Below are 27,169 nucleotides of genomic sequence, written 5' to 3' on the forward strand. Positions count from 1 at the left end.
TTGTTAGAACCCTTTCTTGCCTTCTTTATAATAATCCATACCCCAACGTATGTGTAAGCTATCCCCATGCCTATCATATTTTTATTAACCTATATTGCAATTACCAGATTCATTTGTTGGTATCTACCTATAGGTTATAAGTTTTATAATGTCAGGGAATTTGTCTATCATAGGCAATATTGCATCTCTAGTAGTTAATACCAATTCTGGCACATAGCAGATCCTCAAAAAATGAAGAGTGCATGGGTAAGATTCATGTATGAATGAAAGCATGGGTCACACCTTCTCTGTTTAGAAAGTTTGCTATTGTTGTAGTAGCAAAGGAGTTCTTACATACAAATGATTCATTAAAAAAAAAAATCAAAGTGGAGCGGTATCTGTAGAATGAGAAATGGTTCAGCATAGTGACTTTGATATATTTGCAAGCATAATTGGTGCTCATTAAATTTCTGAGATACTTCTCCACATATAAAATCTGCCTGTCAGTTTAACTCCATGGAAGCTCACTAAGCTATGCAAATGTTCACTTGTTTTAATGAATCACTTTATTTCTTCCACTGGGACATACAGAATATCCACTTCATAAATGGACATCTGAAGATTTTAATCTCATGGTTAAAATTGATAGTGTCAAGTTTTTGTTTAATATTTTTTGCTGCCCCATTTATCAATAAATAATCCGCATTCCCTAATCTATGTTAAGTAGCTTTTAACCCCCTAGAACAAATTCTTTATTAGAACTCCTCAGAACCAATTCATAAATCCCAATTCATGTGTTAGAACTCCTCAGAACCTGAGGTATGTAATAGACTACAACTTGTCCAGCAAAGCTAAACTAAACTCTGTCAGAGTCCATTTACTTATAACCCCTAAGCTGCAGATGTTTATGACATCAATATACATGAAGATGGGCATGTTGGCAGAAAGTTGAAAAGATTTCCCCTTTAAGCTTTATTCTATGTGTACCTCCCTTCAAGGTCAGAGTTATCATGTTCAGTTCAGTTCAGTCGCTCAGTCATGTCTGACTCTTTGCGACCCCATGAACCACAGCACGCCAGGCCTCCGTATCCATCACCAACTGCCGGAGCTTACTCAAACTCACGTCCATCGAGTTGGTGATGTCATCCAACCATCTCATCCTCTGTCATCCCCTTCCCCTCCTGTCCTCAATCTTTCCCAGCATCAGGATCTTTTCAAATGAGTCAGCACTTTGCATCAGGTGGCCAAAGTATTGGAGTTTCAGCTTCAACATCAGTCATTCCAATGAACACCCAGGACTGATCTGCTTTAGGATGGACTGGTTGGAACTCCTTGCAGTCCAAGGGACTCTCAAGAGTCTTCTCCAACACCACAGTTCAAAAAGCATCAATTCTTCGGCGCTCAGCTTTATAGTCCAACTCTCACATCCATACATGACCACTGGAAAAACCATAGCCTTGACTAGACAGACCTTTGTTGACAAAGTGACATCTCTGCTTTTTAATATGCTGTCTAGGTTGGTCATAACTTTCCTTCCAAGGAGTAAGCGTCTTTTAATTTCATGACTGCAATCACCATCTGCAGTGATTTTGGAGCCCCCCCAAAATAAAGTCAGCCACTGTTTCCACTATTTCCCTATTTGCCATGAAGTGATGGGACCAGATGCCATGATCTTAGTTTTCTGAATGTTGAGCTTTAAGCCAACTTTTTCACTCTCCTCTTTCACTTTCCTCAAGAGGCTCTTTAGTTCTTCACTTTCTGTCGTAAGGGTGATGTTGTCTGAGTTATCATGTATTACAAACCTAAGCTAGAGTCAGAAAGCAGATAAAACAGGTAACTGACTATTTTTCAGTTATTTTCTGTAATGGGATAGAAAAAGAGGACTATACATAGGATCATGAAATGGATGCATGGAAATAATTATAGAAAGGTCTTTTATAAGTCCCTAAAATACCTTTCAGGCTTTGCAGGTGGTTCAGTGGTAAATATTCCGCCTGCCATGAAGTAGATGTGAGTTTCCTCCCAGGATCAGGAAGATTCCCTGGAGAAGGAAGTGGCAACGCACTCCAGTATTCTTGTCTGGGAAATCCCATGGACAGAGGAGCCTGGTGGGCTGCAGTTGATGGGGCCACAAAAGAGTAGGACATGACTTAACAACAACTAAGCAACAGCAAAGCCACAGAAGTATCTTTCAGCCAGTGAGTACTTAGTGAATATGCTGACTTAATAGTTTAATTTATAAGAATAAATACAGGTCTTTGGGTTTTGGTTTGTGTATGTGTGGTTGATAAACCAGTGCTCACAGCCTATCTTTGGCAAGCAGTAACACAGTTGGCAAATTGGAGCCCTTTACACCAATTGCTCATGCAAAACTGAGATAGGAATATGAAAATGAATATATTTATGGAGTAGTTAGATGATAAGCACAATTAATGAATCTGATATACTATTTATATGTAGTCCCTCCCCAAATCTATCTTTTAGTTATTTTTGTGGGTTATGGCATGCCAAAAAAGTATCTGACTGTTACTTTTTCACATGATATTATGTCTTTTGTTTATTTTTTTCTGATCTATATTGTTATTATCTTGGGAGAGAAAATTACTTCTCTGAGAATGATTTATAAAGTGGGAGTGTTAGTGCTGAACCCACAAGTATTTCGTGAAAACTGAATCAATGTAAATATGTGTGTGTGTGTGTGTGAGAGAGAGAGAGAGAGACAGGGACAGAGACAGAGACAGAGGAATATAAACATGGAGACACAGCAGGAGAGTGAACCTGTATATCTGTCAATATGCATGATACATAGAAAGATGGTAAATGTTCATTTTCCCCACACCGCTTCTCCTTTAGATCCAGAGTGGATTTATTATGACCGTAGCACATTTTTAGTATGGTACATATTCACCATTCAGGACGTGGTATTCCTTTCTAGTTTTTATCTTGCTACTCAAGGAACTATGAATGTATACCTGTTCAAATGCAATAATGTTTTTAATGATATTTCCATTAGTTGCTATACACTATATCTGCCAGGAAAATCTCTCAAGCATCACATTGTGATTTCAGGCCTGATCCTGGACTGAGATGCACATAATCCATTGTTTGAAAAACCTAACATCCCTTACCCTGACACAATTGTTTTTGATGTAACTGAATTTTTCAATGCAACCTATTAAATCTCTATGAATGCATGGATATTAGGATTTTGATAGAAGAAAGAAATAGATGATTTTTTTCCTACTTTTGATCTTTTCTCTATTGAGTGAAGTGAAGTGAAAGTTGCTCAGTCATGTCCAACTCTGTGACACCATGGACCACACAGTCCATGGAATTCTCCAGGCCAGAATCCTGGAGTGGGTAGCCTTTCCTTTCTTCAGGGGATTTTCCCAACCCAGGGATTGAACCCAGGTATCCTGCATTGCAGGTGGATTCTTTTCTCTATTGAAGGGCTCTTATTTTTATACTCAAAGGTTTGGGTTGGTTAGTTAGAATCACATAATCATATAAATTAATACATTTTATATATAAATATGTTTTATTAACTCTAATAAAATAAGGAATTTAATATGAAAATCATATCAATATATGAATGTTGGTTTGTTTGGCAGCTACCTAAGAAACAGGGATGGGAATTCCAGAAACCTTAAAACGTTATTTCTAGACATGATTTTTGGTTCTTTTCTTAAACATTTGACTCCTTTCTGTAATCATTATTAAAGGGATATTTACCAGAGATATGTCTTTAATCCCAGTTTTGATAGTGAACTTCAGTGTTATGTAGTATTCTTTTAAGAACTCTTTTGGTGTCTTTGAACATCAGTTAGTTCAGTCACTCAGTCGTGTCCGACTCTTTGTGATCCCATGGACAGCAACATGTCAGGCTTTCCTGTCCATTGCCAACTCCTGGGACTTGCTCAAACTCACGTCCATCGAGTTGGTGATACCATTCAAACACCTCATCCTCTGTCATCCCCTTCTCCTCTTGCCTTCAATCTTTCCAAGCATCTGGGTCTTTTCCAATGAATCAGTTCTTCACATCAGGTGGCCAAAGTATTGGAGTTTCAGCTTCAGCATCAGTCCAGTGAATATTCAGGGATGATTTACTTTAGGATGGACTGGTTGGATCTCCTAGCAGTCAAAGGGACTCTCAAGTCTTTTCCAACATCACAGTTCAAAAAGCATCAATTGTTTGACGCTCAGCTTACTTTATGGTCCAACTCTTACATCCATACATGACTACTAGAAAAACCATAATTTTGATTATATGGACCTTTGCTAAGTAATGTCTCTGCTTTTTAATTGCTGTCTAGGTTGGTCATAGCTTTTCTTCCAAGGAGCAAACATCTTTTAATTTCATGAATGCAGTCACCATCTGCAGTGATTTTTGAGCCCAAGAAAATAAAGTCTGTCACTGTTTTTCTTGTTTCCCCATCTATTTGCCATGAAGTGATGGGATCAGTTGCCATGATCTTCATTTTGACTGTTCAGTTTTAAGCCAGCCTTTTCACTCTCCCTTTTCACTTTCATCAAGATGCTCTTTAGTTCTTCACTTTCTGCCATAAGGGTGGTATCATCTGCATATCTGAGTTGTTGGTATTTCTCTCGACAATCTTGATTCCAGCTTGTGCTTCATCCAGCCCAGTATTTTGCATGATGCACTCTACATATGAGGTAAATAAGCCCTGACATACTCCTTTTCCAATTTGGTCCAGTCTGTTGATCCATGTCTGGTTCTAACCATTGCTTCTTGACCTGCAGGTAAGGTAAGTTCTTTGATCATTCCTTTAATAATGACATCTCTGTTGGTTTAAGAACTATTTGTCTTTATCAACCTTGAATCTGTTACCACAGATGACAGGGAGGTTATTTTATTACTGTCTGATTCTCTCTATTCTAGGATTAGGAGGGTCAATTTATGTCCAAGGTTTACTCCATTGTTTGTTCCAGAGGCTGGTAAACATTGTAAATGAATATCACAACTGAATGTTGAATCAACACCTTCAGACACTGAACCATATGTTTTAGTGATAAGCTGGATTTTTCTTAAAATGGTCACAGAATTCCATTAGTTTCTTGAAAATATATCAGAATTAGAAAAGATATACACACTAAGCACTGTGAAAACTTCAAATGCCATAACAATTCATCCTTCTGAAAGGCTTGCTGAGGTCAGCTACAATTCATTTTTTTATGCTTTGTTATTCTGGACCACATTACACTAATATGGAAGTTATATGTGATAAATTTGTTCTTAAGTCATTACTTACTTAAATACCTCACTTTACTTTTAAAAGAAAGCTATATATCAATGTATCTGTGCTTTACCTAACCCCTTATTTGATATTGACCATGTGGCTTTTTTCGAAGATAAGCTAAGTGTTCTCTGATGTATGTGTAACTGAACTAGCGTAAGTGAATCCATATCTATATGGGTTTGTCTATTTTCAGTAGGAATAAAAAGGAAACGTGTCCTTTTCATGTGTTCCAAATTTCATGTGTCTTCTCACTTGAGAATGCTGAATGCTTCCTAGTCAATTCAAGAGGACCTTTGCTATATCATTAATGGAATGTTTAGGCCAGATTTTGGTAATAATTTATATTTTACTAGACTACTATTCTTTAAAGTTTGTATTTTAATACTTATTAGAATTTAAAGTATTTTAATACTTTAATATTTTAGTTGGAATTAAAATTTGTATTTTAATTTTGGTTACTTTAGTGGATATACAGACCATGGAAATAAAAATTAACTCAGATTTTTCCATTGTATTTCTGTGGATAAACAGTGTTTTATTTTTCCCTTGCCTCAGAGAAATAATATAAATCAAGTTGGTGGTCACCCTTAACAATAGGTAAAGTTCTCTCTTTTCAAATTAACACAGAGACGTGGTCACTATTGTATTGAAATTAGAGTAAGAGTCTTTCTTTTTCCAGACCTCCATGATACTGATTATAGCATTTTGATTCTAGGCTGTTTTTGATTTTGCTTCATGGCTATTTCTTTCCAGTATAATACTGCCATACTCCTAAGCAACAGCCTAATTAGCAATTCATTTGTTGCAGTAAAATAATATTATAATGATTAAAGACTGCAAAACTATGCCTGAAAATTTAAAGAGAAAATTTAATTTCTTTTTAACATTTAAAGAGAAAATCATTTTAGTCTTTCTGTTTAGATTTATTCCCAGATGACCATTTGGGGTGTTTGATATTCTAAATTACCTGTGATAACCATATTCTTTGAAAAAAAAAAAAACTTTGAACCTATTTGTTAGAATTTGTTTTGGCAATTTACAGAGATACAGAAAGACAGAGAATGAATCAAAGGACATGTAGCCACAATATAATTACTATTAATAATTCCTCATCTCCTAGAAAGTCAGCATTGTAGTGAACCTAAAGATGTTCTTGATAGTTATATATACAATGAGAATTCTTTTCAGCTACTTGTGATAGCTGTGAGAACATTTTTAAAAGGAGATATATAATTTTAGTTATTTGCTTTATTGGTTACTCACCTATCACTTCTAATTTTTCATGTAAAAGGCTAATCTATGAAATTGCTATTCATAGCTGTTGTAAGATTTTAAAAGAGTGGATAGAGTAAGTTGGTCTTCCTCATAAAATACTTAAACATTTTGGCAGTGGTAGATTTACCTTCTTGAATTTAACTTCCTCATATTTCTTGAGCAATCAATCTATGTTGAAAATAGGGGAAAGATAATAGTTATCTATGTTTCTGTGCTTTGAAATAATTTATGGTAAGTAGACAAGCATCTTGATGTTAACTAGTCTGAGTATGGTGTTAGGCTAGTGTGTGTGTATTAAGAGCAATAATAGAATTAAGTTCCTATATCAACATGTGATAAATAAAACATTTTAGACCAAATGAAAAAAATTGATTTTCTTAATATAACCATTCTGTGAAGGTGTGGATTGAAACTGGGTCTCCACTAGGTAACAGTTAACATGTATTTTTGAAAGCAGTGACACATTATCATAATGTAGTCCAGTCGAATAGAAGTCCCTTAATGGTGGTGAATTTGTCCTGTTCACTTCTATTTTTCCAGTGACTAATAGCCATACAATACATATATATTGAATATAAATAAAATAAAATATATTTAAATGAATGAAGGATTTATAATTTTGAAATTATGCTTACTGTTATGTAATTTTGCTTTATTTTTTAATCTAATTAGAATAAAATTTAAGTACTGTGATAAGTATTAAAGGACTGATCTATGTATCATAAATCTATTTCATTTCTTGCTAAGCAAAATGGTCACATATGACTGGTCATATGTCACATATTGTTACATGGCCTTGTTGATAGTTGCTCATTTTACACCACATTGTTTGTATGTAGTTTTATATTCAACTAGGCATTCTTGTTTTCCAAAATTTGGGATTTATTTTGTAGTGTAATTTATAAATTATTGTTTTTTTTCCTAAAAAATGTTTTCCTTTTATGCCAAGTGAGGGGGCCATTTGGCATCCATAGAGATATAAACTTTTTAGTTTCATGTATTATAGGCAAAGTTTTCATTTGTATTCATATGGTATCACCAAATTCTAAGTTACATGCATTGGGTACTCTGTGCAGTGCTTAGTTAATTTTATGTGAATTTTAGGAGGTAACATAGGAAGTATGAAATGCCATTCTGTTGTTGAAGCAAATGTCTTTTTTTTCCCCCTCACTGGAAATTTAGATTAAAATTTGAGCAAGGAAATAGGATCATGATTTGCTTTGAGCATCTGTATTTATTCAGCTGTAACAGAAATACTTAATTTCTGTGCTCACTGTAAGGTATCTATTCAGAATACGTATTTACTGCAATTTCTCTAAGAAAAATGTAGCTTGAAATGGATTCTCAGCTTCCCCATATATTTGTTATAGTTCTTCATGCAGATAGACATATACAAGGTACCTAAGCAAGTTCCTGCTGACCTATACAATACCTGCATCCTATCAGGTCATATTTCAGCTCCTATATTTTTGATAAATAGCCTGGCTCTTAAAAAGCTCTGTCCATGGTGCTGAAACCTCTTGTGATGTATGAGCGTGTCTTGCTGATAAATTCTAATGTCAGCCTCTCTGTGATAGTGATTCATCAGGTTGTAAAATTTGTGTTTGGGAAACACACTGAATTAGCAAGTTTCATATTTTGTTTGTGGTAAAATTAACACAGTTTGTCCTTTTGTATTAAAGAATTCATAACAATTACTTTCAAGCATTGCATTAACAGCTTGGATTTAATTAGATACTGTTAGTGCTATCACAAAAGCAAATGTCTAGTATTAACAAATAAATTGATATGACTTCAGTGCTAGAAATGTTTACAGGCCAGTGACATGTTGGTAATAGGAAGGAAGCTTCTATAAGAACAGTGAAGCAATTGATTATGAACAGTTAAAGCAGCAATTAACAAGGAAGCCTTGTAGAGATAAGAAATGTGCATGTAGAAAGTAAGGCTTATTACTGTTGGTGGGTTTTTTTTTAATCGTTTCAAGATGTTTTATTTGTACATAGATACATTTTTTTGGGGTAGAACTATGGATTTTTGTTTGTAAATATGACTAAAACCTTAAAAAATCTTGGTAGTTTTTTTTAAGGTAAAACTCTTGTATTTTTTGTATAAGATTCTAAATTACAAATATTAGTATTTCAGTGATTCTTGATTTTTTAAGTTGCATTCCTTTAGGTGCCTTAAATATAGTCATAGAGAACTGCACTTTTTTCTTTTTGTTTGCTTTATTCTAAATTAGTCTCAGAATCTTTTCATTAGTAAAACAGTCCTCTAAAATTTCTCTTTAACTCTGGAACTTCTTCTACTATCAATTCTGTATATCTTAAGATAACATTTAAAAATTCCAGTCTCAGAAAATTATAGTCTCCTAAAATTCTAAAATCTATTGTTTTCCTGGGATAAAGAACCATCCACTTTGATCATAACTATCTTTAAGTCCATACCAACTGGATAAGTTGCTATGCAATTATATAAACCTGCTTCTTTGGGGGCCATATAGAATATATTGTTTTCTTACTGTATTTGCAATATAGAAGAGTATTAGACCATTTGCTTGTTATTGCAGTGAAGCTCATTAACTGTTTACAATCACAACAAGATTTGAAAATTACACCTAGGTTAGTCCTAATGAGATTTGGTGATATTTTCTACAAAGCAAGCAGTCTAATATTGAGTTACTGCCAATTATTAAAATAAGACTTTCAGTTCCTTAAATATTGGGTTTATATTACATGAACCTAATAATTAAATCCAGTCCAAAAGCTTCTTGTTAAGAAAATCTTTAAGTGAATACATAATTTCCTAGAGGATTTGTATTTATCAATAAGGGGTTAAGTACAATATTATTATTGCTGTCCAATATTGATAAAGTGCCTTCCAAGATCCATTGTTGTGCATTATAAATATGTAGTTACATCACCCAGTACAAGTCTAAATCTTAGCCTTCCAAATTTCATTATAGAAAAACACTTTTGAAAACAATGTCACTTAAATATCTGGTCGGATGATATTTCCCAGAAATTATTCTTTATTTAGAAACAAAAACAAGACAAAAGCAACTGATTTTAATCCAAAATGTATTTTTCCTTATAAAAGAGGTCCACATACTCACTGTGTCTACTCTACAGAATTTGTCCATTTTATTACACCACGTGTCAATTCAAGTTTATCGGGTCACTGCAAAAACTCGTGGCTAATATGTGTAATACAACACAGGAGGAGGTATTGCTCAGTTCAACTACTCTTATATACTTAAAAAAAATACAGAAATGTTTTTGTCCACTTTAACTGTAGTCCAGACTGAAAAGTTACATGAAAGGTCTAGAAAACGGATTTATTTGATTTGGTTGCCACAGTACCCTTTGAAGCCAGTTAATTAAAATGCTGAACTTGTACATATGTCCATGGTCAGGAGCAGCACTGGTGAAGCTTAAACTTCTTTCCACAAAGTAATATTTCTCTGCCTTTTTTTTTTTTTTAAAGTACAACCACAGTTTTGACTTTTTGTTTGAAGTAGATTGAGTTGGTTGTTTTTAGGACATGTTAGTTGGCACGCCTATAACAGTTGCTTTTACTTCCAGTGCTGTACTTTTCTCTTTGCCTGTTTCCCAGAGGTTGATCAGAGGAGGATAAAGCTCATTGAATGCAAAAGTTGGTTTCTGTAAGTAATTCCTTACATAGTTATGCCCACCATCACAGTTGACTTCTTGAGAGAAGAAGCTGAAAAGACATATCACACCAATAATCCCCAGAGAGCCTCCAAGGCAAGCCATAAATGTTGTGGTGTTATTCTTTTCATACTGTTTTTGATCAGGGTCCAAACCTTTTGTGGTAACATTTACACATTGTTTTCTGCTTTTTTGATATATGGTAGGGATATCGATACAAATCTTATACTCAGTTGCTGGGTTCAGATGAGTAAGATTATACACCTTGACATCAGATGGTATTCGCGCACTTTGGGCCGCATGGGAATTCTCAGCCTTGACAAAGGCTGTCCACTTAATACTGGATTTGAGAATTTTAGAACTTGCTTTCCAAGACACCAGAACTGAATTAGCCTGAACATCTTTTATTTTAATATTCAAGGACCCATTGTTATCCTGGGGAAGAGATCCATCCACTTTGATCATAACAGACTTCAAGTCAGCACCCACCAGGTTAGTTGCTATGCAGGTATATATACCCGCTTCTGCTGGGGTGATGCCACTTATGTCAAGGGTGCCTTCAGAATGGACATAGAACTTGTCTGTTAGAGTATTCGGCAAGAGTTTTTTACCAGAAGGTGTTACCCAGTAGATTTCAGGCTGTGGCTCTGCGGTAGCTCTACAGTGTAAGGAAACATAACTCCCAGCTTCTAAATCCAGGTTGGAAGGAAAACTCTCAGGAGCTATAAGAGGGAGACAGATTTCCATCATTTCCCTAAAATGCACCTGCCGCACATTCTGGCCTTGGAATTCGGGCGGGTCCACACAGAACAGTGACTCTGGCTCCATAAATCGAATGTTGGTTTTGTTCATATTAATCCAGCGGATGACACAGTCACATCTGATCGGATTGCTGTGTATGCTGACTTCTTTGAGGTTTGGCAGAGACTCAACCGTACCCTGGTACAGGGCGCTAAGGGCGTTGCTGTTGAGCATAAGTGATTCCAGCTTGGGCAGCCGGAAAAATGCGTTTGGGTGGATGTAAGACAGCCTGGGGTTGTTAGTAGCTTCTATTTTTCTTAAATCTGGCAAGTTATCCACAGCAAGACTGTCGATGGAAATCAACTCAGGCATATTGTTTATTCCCAACTCTTTTAAGTGTAGCATATTGCTGAAATCTCCCCTCCGTATTCTGTTAATGGGATTTTTATTTAGATCCAAAAATTTGAGGTTAACTGCTTTTTGAAGAGCAACATTGGGCACTTTAATAAGCCTGTTGTCATAAAAAGAAATGCTTTCTAAGTTTTCAAGTCCAACGAAGGCGTTATCTGGTATTTCTGTGAGGTTTATACCAGCTATAACCAGGCTTCGAAGATTGATAAGAGGCTTAAAGTTCATATCTTTGATTCTGATGATTGGATTTTCCCCAATCATCAGAATCTCCAGATTGGGAAGAGCCTCAAACCACTTACTGTTGATCATCTGCAATCTGTTTGAATTGAGATGAAGTCGAAGAAGATTATGTAGGCCAATAAAGGCTCCTGGTGAAATTGTAGAAAGCAAGTTGTGATTAATATAGAGTTCTTGTAAGTTGCTTAGTCCAGACAGACATTTTTCAGGCAGCTCAGTAAGTTTGTTTTCTTCTAGGTATACAGAAAGAAGCTGAGGCATCTTTTTTACATTAATGTTGGTGACTGAAGATAAATTGTTCTGAGATAAGTCCAGGCCAGTAAGGTTTACTGGAAAGTCTATGGAGTATTCAATTTTTGCAATATTGTTAGTCTGTAGTAGCAGAATCTGTGTGTCAGCAGGCAGTCTGGCTGGGAAATTTGAAAGACCTAAATCATTACAATCCACTGTAGATGCCTCCATATAAATGGATCGAGGTGTAAACCAGGGCCGGATTTCACATGTACATAACTGTGGGCAATCTGCTTTTTTATCTACAGCTTGTACTAGGGTAGTGATAACTAGGCCAAGTAGCACATGAATTTGGAGTGGCAGGTCCTTCATCTTAGCTTTCTTCTTCAGAAATTTAATGGGCCCTTAAGGATTCCACGGTCACTGCTAGTAAGATCAGTAAGAGCTGATTGATAAAAAAAATAGTTGCTTTTGTCAAATGATGAATGCCAGAGAACAGCAAAGATTTTCTTCATGGAAATAAGTGCCAGTGCCACAGCTGTATTGTCCAGAAATGCCATGCATATTGGAGAAAAGGCTTCTGTCTCCTTTATGATAGAATATGGATTTAACTTTTGAAGATGGAGTATGTATAGATGGTCACAGAAAGTTAGGCAATTCATTTATTTAGGAGTATAATATTCACATCCCATGCTTGTTCAGTACTTGCAGGAATAGCAGCATGATGCTAACTATAATAAAGTAAAATATAAAAGAAAAAAGAAAAACAATTAGTCCAAAGGAAAAAATATAATACCCATTAGCTAATTATGATTCTTACATATAATAGTCTTACTTTACAGTTAATTCAATATGTTTTGATGACTTTATTCCCTGTTATGACTGCCCTTAGTAGTAATTGGCCCAGACATTGGACAGGCTGAGAAACTGTATCTTTAGAAGACTTAAGTTACATTAAACATAAAGAATTTTTCTGTTTTTCAAATCTTTGCTTGTTTTATTGTTTGTTATTACAAGCTATTATTTGTTATTCTATTTGACAATTACAGTGGGGGGGGGAGAAAACCTTTCAGTGATGGCTTTTTTATTTTCTCTTAGAGAGGCAAAATTAAAAGGTTATAAATAAACAATAAATAAATAATGCTGTTCAGTTAAAAATCAAATGAGTTAGACTGTGATTCCTCAGGTTTCCAGGAGAAGACAGTTAGAAACAAAATTATAAAATGATGTAGAAATTGTGGTATTTAGCTGAATTTTCCATTTTCTTTTCTTTTCTTTTATTTTTTTAATTTTTATTTATTTATTTTTATTAGTTGGAGGCTAATTACTTCACAGCATTTCAGTGGGTTTTGTCATACATTGATATGAGTCAGCCATAGAGTTACACATATTCCCCAACCCAATCCCCCCTCCCACCTCCCTCTCCACCCGATTCCTCTGGGTCTTCCCAGTGCACCAGGCCCCAGCACTTGTCTCATGCATCCCATCTGGGCTGGTGATCTGTTTCACCATAGACAATATACATGGTGTTCTTTCGAAACATCCCACCCTCACCTTCTCCCACAGAGTTCAAAAGTCTGTTCTGTACTTCTGTGTCTCTTTTTCTGTTTTGCATATAGGGTTATCGTTACCATCTTTCTAAATTCCATATATATGTGTTAGTATAATGTAATGTTCTTTATCTTTCTGGCTTTCTTCACTCTGTATAATGGGCTCCAGTTTCATCCATCTCATTAGAACTGATTCAAATAAATTCTTTTTAACGGCTGAGTAATATTCCATGGTGTATATGTACCACAGCTTCCATTTTCATTCATACTTCTTTCCAAAGTCTCCTCTGTATAAAGTGACTTGTATTTTGTAGTCTTTGAAAAGATTGTCTAACTTGCTGTAGATGCACTTGTATATTGTCATGCTTAGCTGAGATTCAGATTAATGTTAGACCGTTTTATTATCCCCTGAAAATAACTTACATTCCATTAGTTACAGCAGTTAAAAAGTAACTTTATCACATCAGTAAAACAGACACTTAGCTATACCTTCTTTTAAAGGGTTACTGATGTCTTTGTTGTAATAATAAGCAACTGCAAAATCAAGTTGCAATTTTGATATGTGCTGTATTATAAAATACCCCACAACTTTCAGATGTTCACTCCACCTGTTAGACTGCTGGTGAGTTCTTCCTGCAAATGTACAGGACAGCTGGAGCACGTTTGCCCTGTTCATTCTGAGATTGTGCCTACCAGGAGTAACTCTGCTGAATAATCGGTCTGTGAATACTGTTCTTTCATCTCTGCTCTGTATTGACATTCATAATGGCATTGCTGACTGACGCTAACATGGGTATTTCAGTGACAGAGATAAATATATTTGGAGATATAGCTTCCACAGAGAGATAAACCTTTTTTTATTTAATTAAAAAAATTCCTTGGTTTTGAAACTTGTGAAAAATTTACAGTTCGAAGTCACATCTTATCCTCCTCTTATAAACTAAGACATTTGATAAAACTGGATCATGAAGTTCAGATAACTACTAAGTTATCCTGAATTCTGTATCTTTTTAAAAAAAATTACTTCACCTATTTAATGATCAGAATTCCTTTTTTTAAATAAATACTCCTCAGATATTACTACTCTTAATCTGTTTTAAGTAAGCTCTAAGCCCCTTGAAAGAATTTAATACAACTGCTTCTTCCCTGAAGACACCTTATAAATCCTTAGACTTCCATGATCTGGGGTCCCTCCTCTTTTTCTCTGTATTTCTTGTCATCTTCTGCCATTCTCCTGCATGCAGCCTTCTCTCTGCCTGGAGAACTATAGATGCCTAAGCTTCTTCTCTCTGCCTGGATTGCCTGTTTCTTTGTTTTAAGTTAATTCTTGCTGTTTTATCAATCTTCAGTTCAAGTATCACCTCTCTAGGAAGCCTTCCATATAACTCCTCCCCCCCAAGTTGTACTTAGCTTCCTGCTAGTACAGGGTGGTTCCAAGGCCCTAGCACACATCTCTGTTGGAATTTTTAGTTGATTTTCTCCCTCATCAGACACTCACTTCCTTGCAAGCCTGAAATCTGCCTGATTTTGCAACCCCAGCTCCTGGGCATGGTAATTAGAACACAGTAGATGCTCAAGAAAGGTTTTCAGTGAAGTGATAAATGAATTACATTAATAAAATATATATTCATCTTTCGATATACAATTTAAGCAGCTTGGTTTAATTTCCTAATTTCAAATCTAGCTGGTTTTAGTGCACATAAATCTCCTATACAGAATAGGTGTTAACTTTATTGCTAAAATTCAAGCTTTATATTTGAGTGTAATACAAAAGAGCTAGATTTTAAAGAAGAGTCATCTAATATTATATCTTAATTTATTCCTTAATTAATTCAGTCAAAATTTAATGAACACCTATTATGTGTCAGTTTGGGTTCATAGTCGGAGGATAAAAGGATGACTTAGATATGATTTCTTCCCTTCATAAGTTTTCAGTCTTTCAAGGGTGACACATGTAAATAGGGAGAGGTACCAGGATAGAATTTGAAATAGAAAGCTATTGCATCTCTATTTTCAAAATGAAGAAAAAGCCTAGGTACAAAGTATAAAAGATATTTCAGTGTGTTGCCACAAATGTTAATAACTCAGTTGTGAACTGAGCAATCATAATTTCGGCTAATTAATCAGTTAGATCCAGTTTCTCTATCAAAGAGAAACCTCTATTCTCCTTTATGTTAACTAGAGGGTTAGAAATGTTCAAGGTAAAACATTCTTTTGGGGGGATCTTAACCTAATGCCATTTTTTGTTTTAAAATTCTTGTGTTTTCTTAAATTTATATGTATCTTTAATTAGAAACTCTTTTCTGACCTCATTTTATCATTTTGCCATAGTCACATGCCAAAAACAACCAAATCTGAACATTTCTTTTGAAATACATTTATTCTGAACTATATTTGTTCTGTAAGCTTTTGAAAATAAGGAGAGTTCTGAAAGTAGTGAACACATTTGAGTTTTATTTTTCCAGGTCTGTAGGAAGAAATTGTCAGCATGGGAAGTACAACAGAGGATATGTAAATTTTGCCTTTATTGTAATATTGATTTTTTTTTGATGTCTTTGGAAATGATGATGATACTTTCACTAATGGATTATTTGGCATGGATTGTTTGCAGGAGAGTAAGGCAGTAATAACATCTTACATATTAGTGCTTTGCAGTTTTCAAAGACCTTTGATATCCGTTGTTTATTTTATGTTAATAATGACTTTGAAACAGATTGCAGAGGGATTTTAACCACTGTTTTTGTTTTTGTTTTTTTTTTTGACAAGGCTATTGACAATCTATCTGCCTGGAATCACACAGCTAATAATTGATGAGGTGGAATTAGAATCCAGGCTTTATTTTTAGGCTTGCAGCTCTTTCTAGTAAGGCATGTTGCCTACACATGTAAACATGTGATGAAATCATATTGACAAAGGTAGTGCAGTGATTTATTTCTTACGATGGGCTGCCATTACTTTTGTCTTCAGCTTTTCAAATTTAGAATATTAATATTGTCAGTCTACTAATAGTGAGCAGGGTGTGATTCACACTAAACAGACTCACAAGGGACAAGACCCAAATCCCAACACATTACAGTGAGGAATATGACTATCAAGAGTACAAATGTTAATACCTGAATCTGCCAGTCAATGCTTTTGCTTCATTTTAAAAATATACTTGGCAGTACAAATTATGAACCTGCAGTTTGTTTGTGAATATAGAGTCAGGGCAGGGAATTTAGGTTAGACTTCTTATTACTGTCATCAGACATGATAGTCTGACATGCTTGCTTTCGTAAAGAGCATATATCATCACAGGAAACTGAACCTCTTGAGCCTCATGACCTTTAGCATGGCCTCAGCCCCCAAAAGCTTATTGTGGGAAACTTTTTCCAGATTTATTCTTGGTCATTTCTCATCTGTGTCATGATAATTATTTGTTTATACTTTTTTTCCCCCCTTACTTGCCATAAAATTATTAGGCAATAGATTATTGCTAGACAATAGATTATTAGACTATTTCCTTACTAGGTATAAGATTTTTAGATTGTTTCTTTCTAAATTATGAGGTCATTATTATTGTTGTTGGAAACTGTGCTCAGCTTCCTTTTGATTTGATTATTTAGTGTATTTGATTGGTTGATTAGTGCTAGGCCAGTATGTAGGTCATTAGACAAATGTTTGCTACATGATCATTCACAATTGTCTTTCTATAACTTGTGTTAGATGATAGCATATGGACTAGTGATTAAAATGACTTTTTGTCCTTAAGTAACTTACAACACCAAAAAGAGTGGTTAAAATCCCTGTGTAATCTGTTTCAAGGTCATCGCCTGAAATGCAGGAGACCCCAGTTTGATTCCTGGGTCGGGAAGATCTGCTGGAGAAGGGATAGGCTACCCACTCCAGCATACTTAGGCTTCCCTTGTGGCTCAGCTGGTAGAGAATCCTCCCTCGATACGGGAGATCTGCGTTCGATCCCTGGGTTGGGAAGATCCCCTGGAGAAGGAAAAGGCTACCCACTTCAGTATTCTGGCCTGGAGAATTCCATGGACTCTATAGTCCATGGGGTTGCAAAGAGTTGAACATGACAGAGCGACTTTCACTTTCAACTTACAATTAGCAAAATAGGAAAAAAATAAAGAGGAAAAAATATGCCCCCAAATTTTTATAGAATTTTTTGTTTGACAGTTAGAAAGTAGAAATATCACAGTTATACTGCAAAGTTTCCACTGGGAAAACAGAAAATGGTTCACTTTACTGGCACCAATTTTAAAACATAGCTGGTCTTTAGGTACACCTTAGCCTTATCAGTGAGAAAATGGTGTTTGTTGGTGGCAATTTTGAGACTTGGGTTAGATAGCAATTATATTGGTGACATTGCTTTTATATGCATTGGTGTAAAAAATTTTTGTTTTAATTAACAAACTAGTTATGTCATTAAAAAAATAAATGGACCAGCATCCCATCTTCACTTTTTGAGAATTTTAATATATGTGCCCTAAATCCTCTTACTTTTATCCTTTTTTTCCCTCATCTTTCCCTCCTCTGTTTTTCCTTTTTGAATATATTGGAGTAAAAAGAGAAACTCTCTGAAAAATTTTTTCAAACTTAGAAAACTTATACAATTATTGATATATTTACTTAATTTCCTATATTCCATCAATTTGCTGGGATTTTTTTTTTTCTTCTAAGGAATAGGAAAGTTATACTTGAAAATATCAGTATTTCAAGTTAGGTTTAAAGATTTTAGGACTGTTGCTTGGGAAGATGATCTGGAACCTTGTATTGAGACAGGGATATAATAAGCCTTCAAATAAATACTTTATGATGGATGAATGTATGAATGGATGGATGTTTATAAAGTACATCACGTATAGATAAAACATTGTCCTCTTCTTCAAAATAAAGTAAGCCATATGCAATAAAACTTAATAATTGTAGATACATCTTCATTAAATGATTTCCTATTGTTAGTGTACACATCATATATGTGGTCATACTTAGGAGCTAAAAACCAGTTCATACTTAACTATTGCTCATTTCAGTTGCCTTTTCATTTAAAGCTTCTTTTGTAAGGTCATGGTTATACTTCCTTTTAGTTTTAATGGCAACAGAACCTTCCATATATTAAAGCAAAGATAAGTTGTAATTGAATATTATACAATTTCAGAAGACATTGTTAGTGAAATGTCACCAGGAATGAAAACTGACATCTCAATGAAATGTATTATATCAAGGCTCTTTTAAATGACTTGAATGAATGACTCATACAAGTCTAAAGGCAAACCCTATTAGGGTTTACCATCTATCTACTTTTTCATTTATTCTTCCATTCAGTCTTTCAGTAAGTATTTGCTGAGAGCCTACTGTATCAGTCATTGTGCTTTCATTTCTAGTCATTACATTTCATAAGATTTTTAAGAATTGAAAGATTAAAAATTGTTTTTCTTTGACAAAGTGTAATTGGCAGTGTACGTAAGGCTTTTTTGGGGATTGGCAAATTCAGAAGACTTTTTATTTTTTAATTTAAAAGGCATTTTAAGACGAAATTTTTCTGCTATTTTTTTCCTGTTGGCTTCCCCCTGTCATTTTTGCCTGATATTTGGGAGAATGGCATTGAAACATGTATATTATCATATGTGAAACAGATCCCAGTCCAGGTTCGATCCATGAGACAGGGTGCTCGGGGCTGCTGCACTGGGATGACCCAGAGGGATGGGATGGGGAAGGAGGTGGGAGCGGGGGTTCTGGATGGGGAACACATGTGCACCCATGGTAGATTCATGACAATGTATGGCAAAACCAATACAATATTGTAAAGTAATTAGCCTTCGATTAAAATAAATAAATTTATATTAAAAAATTAAACAAAAAAAAATTCCCCCCAAAAGCATTTTATATGTTTTAAATTAAATAGTATGTGCAAATTAGACTCTGATCAGCAGTGTAAAACTCCCAGTTTTGGCCATTAAAAGAAGGCAATTTTGAGAATTCTCATATCTTAAGGATATTATTTAATATTTGTGGACATTCATAACTTTAGATTTCTTTAAAATAAAAATAGAAATAGTTTCTAGCTATAATTATACATGGAATTTTGAGACCAAAAACTAGTTTTTCCTTGGTAAAAGAGATCTTCATTCTTTAGCTTCTTCTGTTTTTCTGCATTTCTGAAACATTGACCAGACACATCCTTTTTGGCAGACACTGTTGTAACCACTGCAAAGTCAACAATAAATAAGATAAATTGTCTGTTCACCAAGTTCTCAGTTACTGAAGGAGAAGAGAGCAGAGGACTCCGCACTGTAGAGCTGACTTGTAACAGTAGCATCTGCACTGCTGGGCAGATACACAGAGGAGGAGGGATTCCTAGGTCTCTCCACCCAGCACAAGTAACTTGAGTCATCTGCATTCTTTTATAATGCTTATAAAAACTCAACTGAAGTAGTGGGGAAACACGTGGGTAAGAAGATTTAATATCCAGTATCTTTCAGGTGAATTTTTACAATCGTAAAGCTTAAGAACAAAGTGTGGCTTCTTCCCCGTACCTCATTATGTGTATTATAAAGACTGCAGAGTCTGAAGAAGCGAAACATTTGGATGCTTAAGTTAAAAAATTGTTAAAGATAGGAGGTTGCTATGGCTACATTAAAGCCCAGTTTTTTCGTTTCTTCTATAGCAAATTGCTAGCTAAGTTCATTTGTGTAAAGAACTTAAATTCTATTCTCCCATTATCTGACTTTACATTCCTTTGTTCTAAGATTCAGTCTTTCCTCAATTCTAATTGAAGGTTCTGTATCCCAAAGGTATTGTTGGACTACACCAAATGCATCCGTATAAAAGGTTATTGTTTTTTTCCTTGAGAAATATTTATTTTCCAGTTTTTCAGAACATAATTGTTCTATGTCAACATTCAGGGAGTGGATAATGGTGACTATTTAGAGTAGTTTAATGAATGTCAACTTAAAATATTTAGCTGTTAATAAAAAATTGATAAACAGGAAGAAAATTTGCTTTGCATTATGAGATATGGATCAAGTTTACTAGGTGATTGTTTGATTGAGGACACAGCATTTTACTTTCCTATGCCCCCAGTTATTGATCATTAGAGTTTAGAAAATGGTTGTATGATCATTAAGGTTTTTTTCATATTCTAAGCTTATATGATACTACTCTGAACATGAAAAATATTTTTTTTAATATCTAAAAAATAGCTGTGGGTAAGCAGTTTTAACCTTTGTATTTAATTGATCACTTGTTTATAGTCAGTACTGTAGTTCTATGTCTTAAACACATTAGGATCACTGAATTTTAGTCATTATGGGTTTTTTTAATGCTATCATATTGATTATCTGACATTATTCCTGTTTCATTTTATATTTATATCTAGTCAGTAAATGAAGAAGAGAGTTACTTTAGTCATCATATTGAGGTACACTAACCACTGGGTAAGTAAATTACCTGAATTAGGTCCCTTGATGGAATAAATAAATAAATGGAAAAAATGAGTTGCTAGTAACTATTAATATTGGTATATGAACAATATGTGCCTTATGGTGATTTTTTTTGCTAATTTGAAGGATATGGATTTTTAATAATATCAAAGTTTCAGCCACCTCAGTAAACTTAGCATCATATTCAGTTCAGTTCAGTTCAGTTTAGTCGCTCAGCCATGTCCGACTCTTTGCGACCCCATGTATCGCAGCACACCAGGCCTCACTGTCCATCACCAACTCCTGGAGATTACTCAAACTCATGTCCATTGAGTCGGTGATGCCATCCAGCCATCTCATCCTTTGTTGTCCCCTTCTCCTCTTTCCCCCAACCCCTCACAGCATCAGGGTCTTTTCCAATGAGTCAACTCTTTGCATGAGGTGGCCAAAGTATTGGAGTTTCAGCTTCAGCATCAGTCCTTCATTAAATTAGTGTATTTTTGATGTCATAGAAATTTTTAGCTAGAAATGGGCATAGAGATCTATTGATTCTTAACCTCATCTCAGTTATGAAACCCTTTGTTTAAATAACGTCTAACCTAGGCTCACAGTAGGTCAAACATAGGAAAGAAGATCTATTCTGATTAATATGACAGGTGGATGGTGGAGGAGAGTCAGATTTGTGGAAATATTTAAATGCCACCCAGTCTGGTTTTACATCTGATCCTGAAGAGGCTCCAAAGACCACGGTTCTCTGAACCATCTATTGCATCCTCTCTTAGAAATGAGGTAGTGAAGGTCCTCAGAAGTGAAATGATTCAGGCAAAGTGGTTCATTCTAGAAGGGTGTTGAAAATCTGGAAAGACCTTAGTGGCTCGAGTGATAAAGAATCTGCCTGCAGTGCGGGAGATGCGGATTCATTCCTTGGGTCGGAAAGATCCCCTGGAGAAGGAAATGACAACCCACTCCAGTTTTCTTGCCTGAGAAATCCTATGGACAGAGGAGCCTGGCGGGCTACAGTCCACAGGGTCCACGGGGTCGCAGAAGTCATGACTTAGCAACTAAGCAGTAACAACTATGTTCTTAGACATGACTGAGCGACTAACACTTTGACTTTGACTTAAGTATTCTTTCTAAACCAAATTCCCCCACTGTCACCTCAGTCTAGGGACCTAACACAGTGAGGTCTCTCTTCCTTGGCCTTGAAGTGAAGTGAAAGTCTCTCAGTCGTGTACAGCTCTTTGCTACCCCATGGACTATACAGTCCATGGAATTCTCCAGGTCAGAATACTGGAGCGGGTAGCCTTTCCCTTCTCCAGGGGGTCTTCCCAACCCAGGTGTTGAACTCAGGTCTCCCACATTGCAGGTGGATTCTTTACCAACAGAGCCACAAGGGAAGCCCTTGGCCTTGACTGACTCTTAATTGGCCTTTCTCCTTTCAAGGTAGGGAGGATACCTAAGTGTGTTATGAAGGCACTGAGTCTCCAAGGTAATTAGGAGCTGCATATGGGATGCGGCAAGGAAGAAGGATGTGCTCTGGAGAGTGGGTGTGGAAGGAGCAGTTAGTAACAACACATCAATGGCAAACATGTCCCATGTAGTGCTGGTCTCATGCCTTATGTAAATTGCCACAGGTATTCCTCATGTCATCTCCTTTTATAGACTCTATCATCCTTCATTTTCGCATTAAGGCCAAAGAGGTTACATGATTTGCCATTTTATTCCCCCTCAGATTCAAGGCCCTTTGTTTTGCCTCTAATCCACTGCTAAATTAATTAAACACAGAGGTCATTAACTGATAGGACTCTAATTTTGCAGTGGCCTTTGTAAACAAACCCAAATCTAAGCCTGTAAATGCCTCAAGGTTACAAAATCAAACTGCTAAGGACAGCAAGGCAAATAGTTAAGCAGACTTTAAACTATAACCAATCACCACTTTCTTTGCTTTTCTCTCTTAAAGCCTCTCTCTGAGTTCTCTCTGAGTTCCTGCCAATGGGGCCTCCTAACCACTTCCAGTTTTACTCTACTCTATTCAAATTGATCTTTGCTCAAATAAAGTCTTAAAATCTCAATATTCCTCAGTTAATCTTATACTACCACTGAGCCCTCATCCGTGGAATTCACCAGGCAAAAATACTGGAGAGGTTAGTTGTTCCCTTCTCCAAGGGATGGATCTTCACAGCCCAGAGATCAAATCTGGGTCTCCTATATTGCAAGCAGATTCCTAATCATCTGAGCCACCAGAGGGAGACGACTTAACTCTACTTCATCCCAAATGTTTACTAATATAGCACCACTTATTTTAGTAACTATTCAGAAATGTATTTCCTATAACTGGATGAGCACACTGACTTTTGTTGTTGTTTATTTCTCCTTTGATAGAAAAGTTTTACTCAGATGAAATATAGAAGGCAGTTGAGTGGTACAGAAGGGGAACTAGAATAAGCAAAACTTTTTTTCTAAGTCTAGTTTTGCCCTGTGGTTCAGATAAATCATATTACTCTGAGTCTTAGTTTCCCACAAAATGTGGATTTTGGACAACATTTTCATTACTATTTCCAAATTGATAATGTTCTGAAATATCCCATAAAGATTTCTTATGGAGTCACTGTTATAAAGAAGTTCCCTTTTTAGAGCAAAATTATTTTTGTTATTGTATAGGACTTATGCACTAAAATGCATGTGACGAATCCCATATATTTAATTGGTACTATCTTTGAGGATGATTTCCTTAGATTCTTATATTTTGAGAATCTCAAATCATCTCTTTTCAAACTGGCTAAAATTCTCTTTTGAATTATGATAGGAATAGCTGTAGCTAAAAAGTAGGGAAAAAAGAGGAGATTTGATATCATTTTGTGTCCTTGTCATATCCTGGACCTTCTGTTTGAACCAAGAATATTAGTGCAACTCTTAAAGCAAGTCATGTACTATTTTCATACCTCATGAAACTAGGCTCAGCTGACTCCCTTAGATTTAAATGTAATCCTTGCAATGAATTTCTTTTAGAGAAACCAGGAACAACTTAAATAGCACAAGTCTTTTTTTTTTTTCCCCTCTAAATCTTAAAATATGCTTTGGGCAGATTTTGAGAGAGTCTTTGGACTTTTTAGCTGGTGTCTTCTGCTGTTTTCAGAATTTGGGGATTGTGCTATGTGGGGAAATCCATAGAGATAAAGTAAAAAAAAAGAAGATAGTTTTCTTTAAAAAATAATTACAAACATGGCACCCCTAAACAGCAGATCTGTGGAAGCTTGTTATAGCATAACCAGAATCAGGAAGGATAATTCATAGTGCAGAAATTCCTTATTTGCAATATTTTTTTAGAGAGTAGGGAATGCCATCTGAGTCTCAGGAGGGTTTCAATATTGGTGTAGTGATTTCTGTATACTTATAAATAATAGCTTGTTGTTATACTGACATTTCTCATCTTGAAAGGATTCTGATTTGTATTTATTTTTAATTATAGTTTTTGCTCAACTGAGCACTTCATTAATAGCATTATATGTGAGGTTGATTTTTGTATGTAATTAGCAAAACGAACGATATTTCTAAGCCAGAACTTGTTCTGTCTGTTTATGCTTCTATTTCTTCTATGAGAAGAACTCCATGTATTAGGGAACTCTATAACATAACAGTACTTCATTCAGTATTGTGTAAGTACCAATGGAATTTGATTGCCTAATTAGCTTCTTTAACTTCCTTTTTATCATTCCCTTGTTAATTTAGCATTTGTATAGTCTCAAGTGTAGGTGTTTGTGAGGAAAAGTTCTCATTTATGCATTATCCTTAACATTCACTCATCTTACAATGAAGTATTAATATAAGCATCTTATTTTCCAAATATGGAAAACTAAATAATGGAAATTTTGCTTCAGGTTGTAATTAAACTATAGATCTCTCTTTGGGTGATTAATAGTAGATTAGCAGCAGGATATTGTGAAAGCAAGGAGATTTCCCAAATTAGGAGAAGACCTCACAACCTTTAGTGACTTGATTTTTAAAATGAGAGGGTCCTCCATGCTCTACAATTAAATAATTTTTGTAATAATCTTAAATAAGGTCAAAACTGTTTGACTATATTTCCCAAACAAACATAATATATTACTAACATGTACTAACATAATTTACATGAAGATTTCATGATATTTTCAGATTTATATGAGGTTTATCCACATATTTACTTGTGTGTCAAACTATGGCATATCGATCAGGTAGGAATTTTTCTAGAATCAGAGGTAGTCATAAAGGGATTCTTAGGACCTGAACAATTCATAGGAAATTTGGAGGTTTGGTTTTTTTTTTTACTTTTATGTCAGGAACAACTTATATATGTGTAAAAAATAATTGTTCTCTTTGCAAAATGTGTGTGTATAGGCACATGTGTGAGATCCTTCAGTTCAGAAAATTCCCAATGTGACTGACAAAACTTACGTACTAAGGTTTCCCATTTTGGTCCAATTTTTATTCTTATCAGTAGATGTTTTGGGTGATTGATTTAGTTAGGTATCAATTTATATTTGAAAATTTTCACACGGGTGGAGAGGACACGTCTGCCTAGATAAGCTTTCCTTTTTCCCTTGATGCTTTTGTTTTCTGAAAGTTTGTTCCTATTGTCCAGTTCCAGTTTATTTGAGAAGCTAGGGTGTGGGATGATTTGTAAATGATACCATCCTTTTGTCTTCTGAGGCATTCCCAGTTACATTTAGAGACAGCCTCTCTAGCAAACTCCTCTGAGTGTATGACATGAGAAATGATGGTGCATTGCAGTACAGTGGTTTGGAAAAGGTTTCATGTAGACCTACTTTGTTTCCCTCCATTTCAGATAAAAATATTTGGGGTAATTTTCAGGTAATTCAAACAATTTTAAAATATTTTCTTCTTCATTAGAAGCCAGTCATATACCCTAAACTAAGTCTTTGAAGTTTCCATTAGGTGAGTCATCTGAGGACTGTCCACCTCCCTGGTGTAGTTAAAAGAAAAAGAGTGATTCCAGCTTGAGTTGATTCTATTGGCAAGGTGCATGCATGCTGCCTAGAGCTTTCTGATCACAAGCACTGCTCTCCCTAGGGTCTTAAACATGGGAGGCCATGATAGGCATATATAACACCCCCACCAAAAAACAGAAAGGGAAAAAAGTGTATTATATATTGATTGCCACAAGTACAAGTAAATGCTTTCATACTGATCTCAAGGGGGTGTTTGAAGCAGAGACATGCCATAAAAGGATGACAGGAAAAAGATTTTCATCATGTTTGTGTTCTTTCATTAGCTCACTGGCAGAACAGAAAGTCATTGGTTTGTGAAGAAGATAAGGAAGGCTCTGAACAAGAGTCCAATGATGTACTGTAGATGGAGAATGAAGAATAGTTCAGTGACAATATTATTATAGAAAACTGAAAATTACATTTCAGAAAGGGATGTTCCTCTGATGAGAACTCAGAGTGCAGGGTCTCTGGATAGTTCAGCTTCTCTTCTGCATATAATTATAAAAAAGAAATGTTTTCATTGCTATTAAACAAAGCAGCATGAGTATCAGTGTTTTGTGTTTTTGCTATGAATTGTGAAAATAAAACACGTTTTGAAAGGAATTGACACAAAATGGGCTCCTGTGGTCAAACAATTTCTTCAAATGCAGTAAACAAGGGCTTGAGTCATAGCACCACATCTCAGGTGTGCCGTAAGGCAGTGCTCGTCTGCCACTGAGGTTAGTGATGAATGATGCTGTTACTGCATCTGAGGGAGCCGATAATACAGATAGGGTCTGTATTATTAGTTCCTTATAATGAGCGTGGAATTGCTTGTCCATTTTCATTTGAAAAGTGTGTCTGATTTCCCTCATGCTCTGTGATTTTCCCCTCATACTCTTGTCAGACTGCTTAAGACAGCAGTGCTCTCTTTAAGCCCGGTGGCTACAAGAAAGATGTTTAAATAGAGCAATAATACAAAGTCAATTGAAAGCTTGAGAAAACTTTTCTGAATTATGCTTTTGAGTTTCAGAAATATCCAACTAAACAAGGAACAGGGGTAGTTTTCACTCCTGTGTGCATCTTCGTGCATCTTTCAGTAAGAAGAAGCTTGTTACTGACAGGTCATGGGCTCCTTCTCTAACACTTGTGTTGACAGATGATCACTGTGAGATGATCTGGTGGTAACCTTGAGAAAATCTGAAGGGGCAGCCAAGGCTAGTTCTCAATGCACCCAAAGTCAATGAAGTTTTATTATCTACCTCATTTGTGGAAATAAAAAGTGCCGTATGCACCTTAAAGCTTTGAATTTTCTTCTTCCTGTCACTTATAGCCACTGAACTTTCCAGGAGCCTCCCAATTGCTCTTTGTTTGGAATTAATTTTATGGACTACCTTCAGTAAACAATCCGGCAAAATTTGGTTGCCTAAAACCTCC

The 27,169-nt window shown here is 35.5% G+C and overlaps 2 protein-coding genes across 3 annotated transcripts in view; one reads left to right on the top strand and one right to left on the bottom strand.

The window, feature by feature from the left end:
* Positions 1 to 27,169, top strand: part of IMMP2L (inner mitochondrial membrane peptidase subunit 2) — a 924,620-nt gene that overhangs the window by 430,940 nt on the left and 466,511 nt on the right. The window lies entirely within an intron of this gene.
* The window catches only part of LRRN3 (leucine rich repeat neuronal 3), a 40,663-nt gene continuing 21,558 nt past the window's right edge, over positions 8,065 to 27,169 (bottom strand). Inside the window, exon 2 of the mRNA XM_065938725.1 lies at positions 8,065 to 12,531. Coding sequence (XP_065794797.1) covers positions 10,046 to 12,172 — 2,127 coding nt within the window. The 5' untranslated portion in view covers positions 12,173 to 12,531 and the 3' untranslated portion in view covers positions 8,065 to 10,045. The remainder of the gene's footprint in view (positions 12,532 to 27,169) is intronic.

Source organism: Muntiacus reevesi, chromosome 6, assembly GCF_963930625.1.
Source record: "Muntiacus reevesi chromosome 6, mMunRee1.1, whole genome shotgun sequence".
Classification (NCBI taxonomy): Eukaryota; Metazoa; Chordata; class Mammalia; order Artiodactyla; family Cervidae; genus Muntiacus; species Muntiacus reevesi.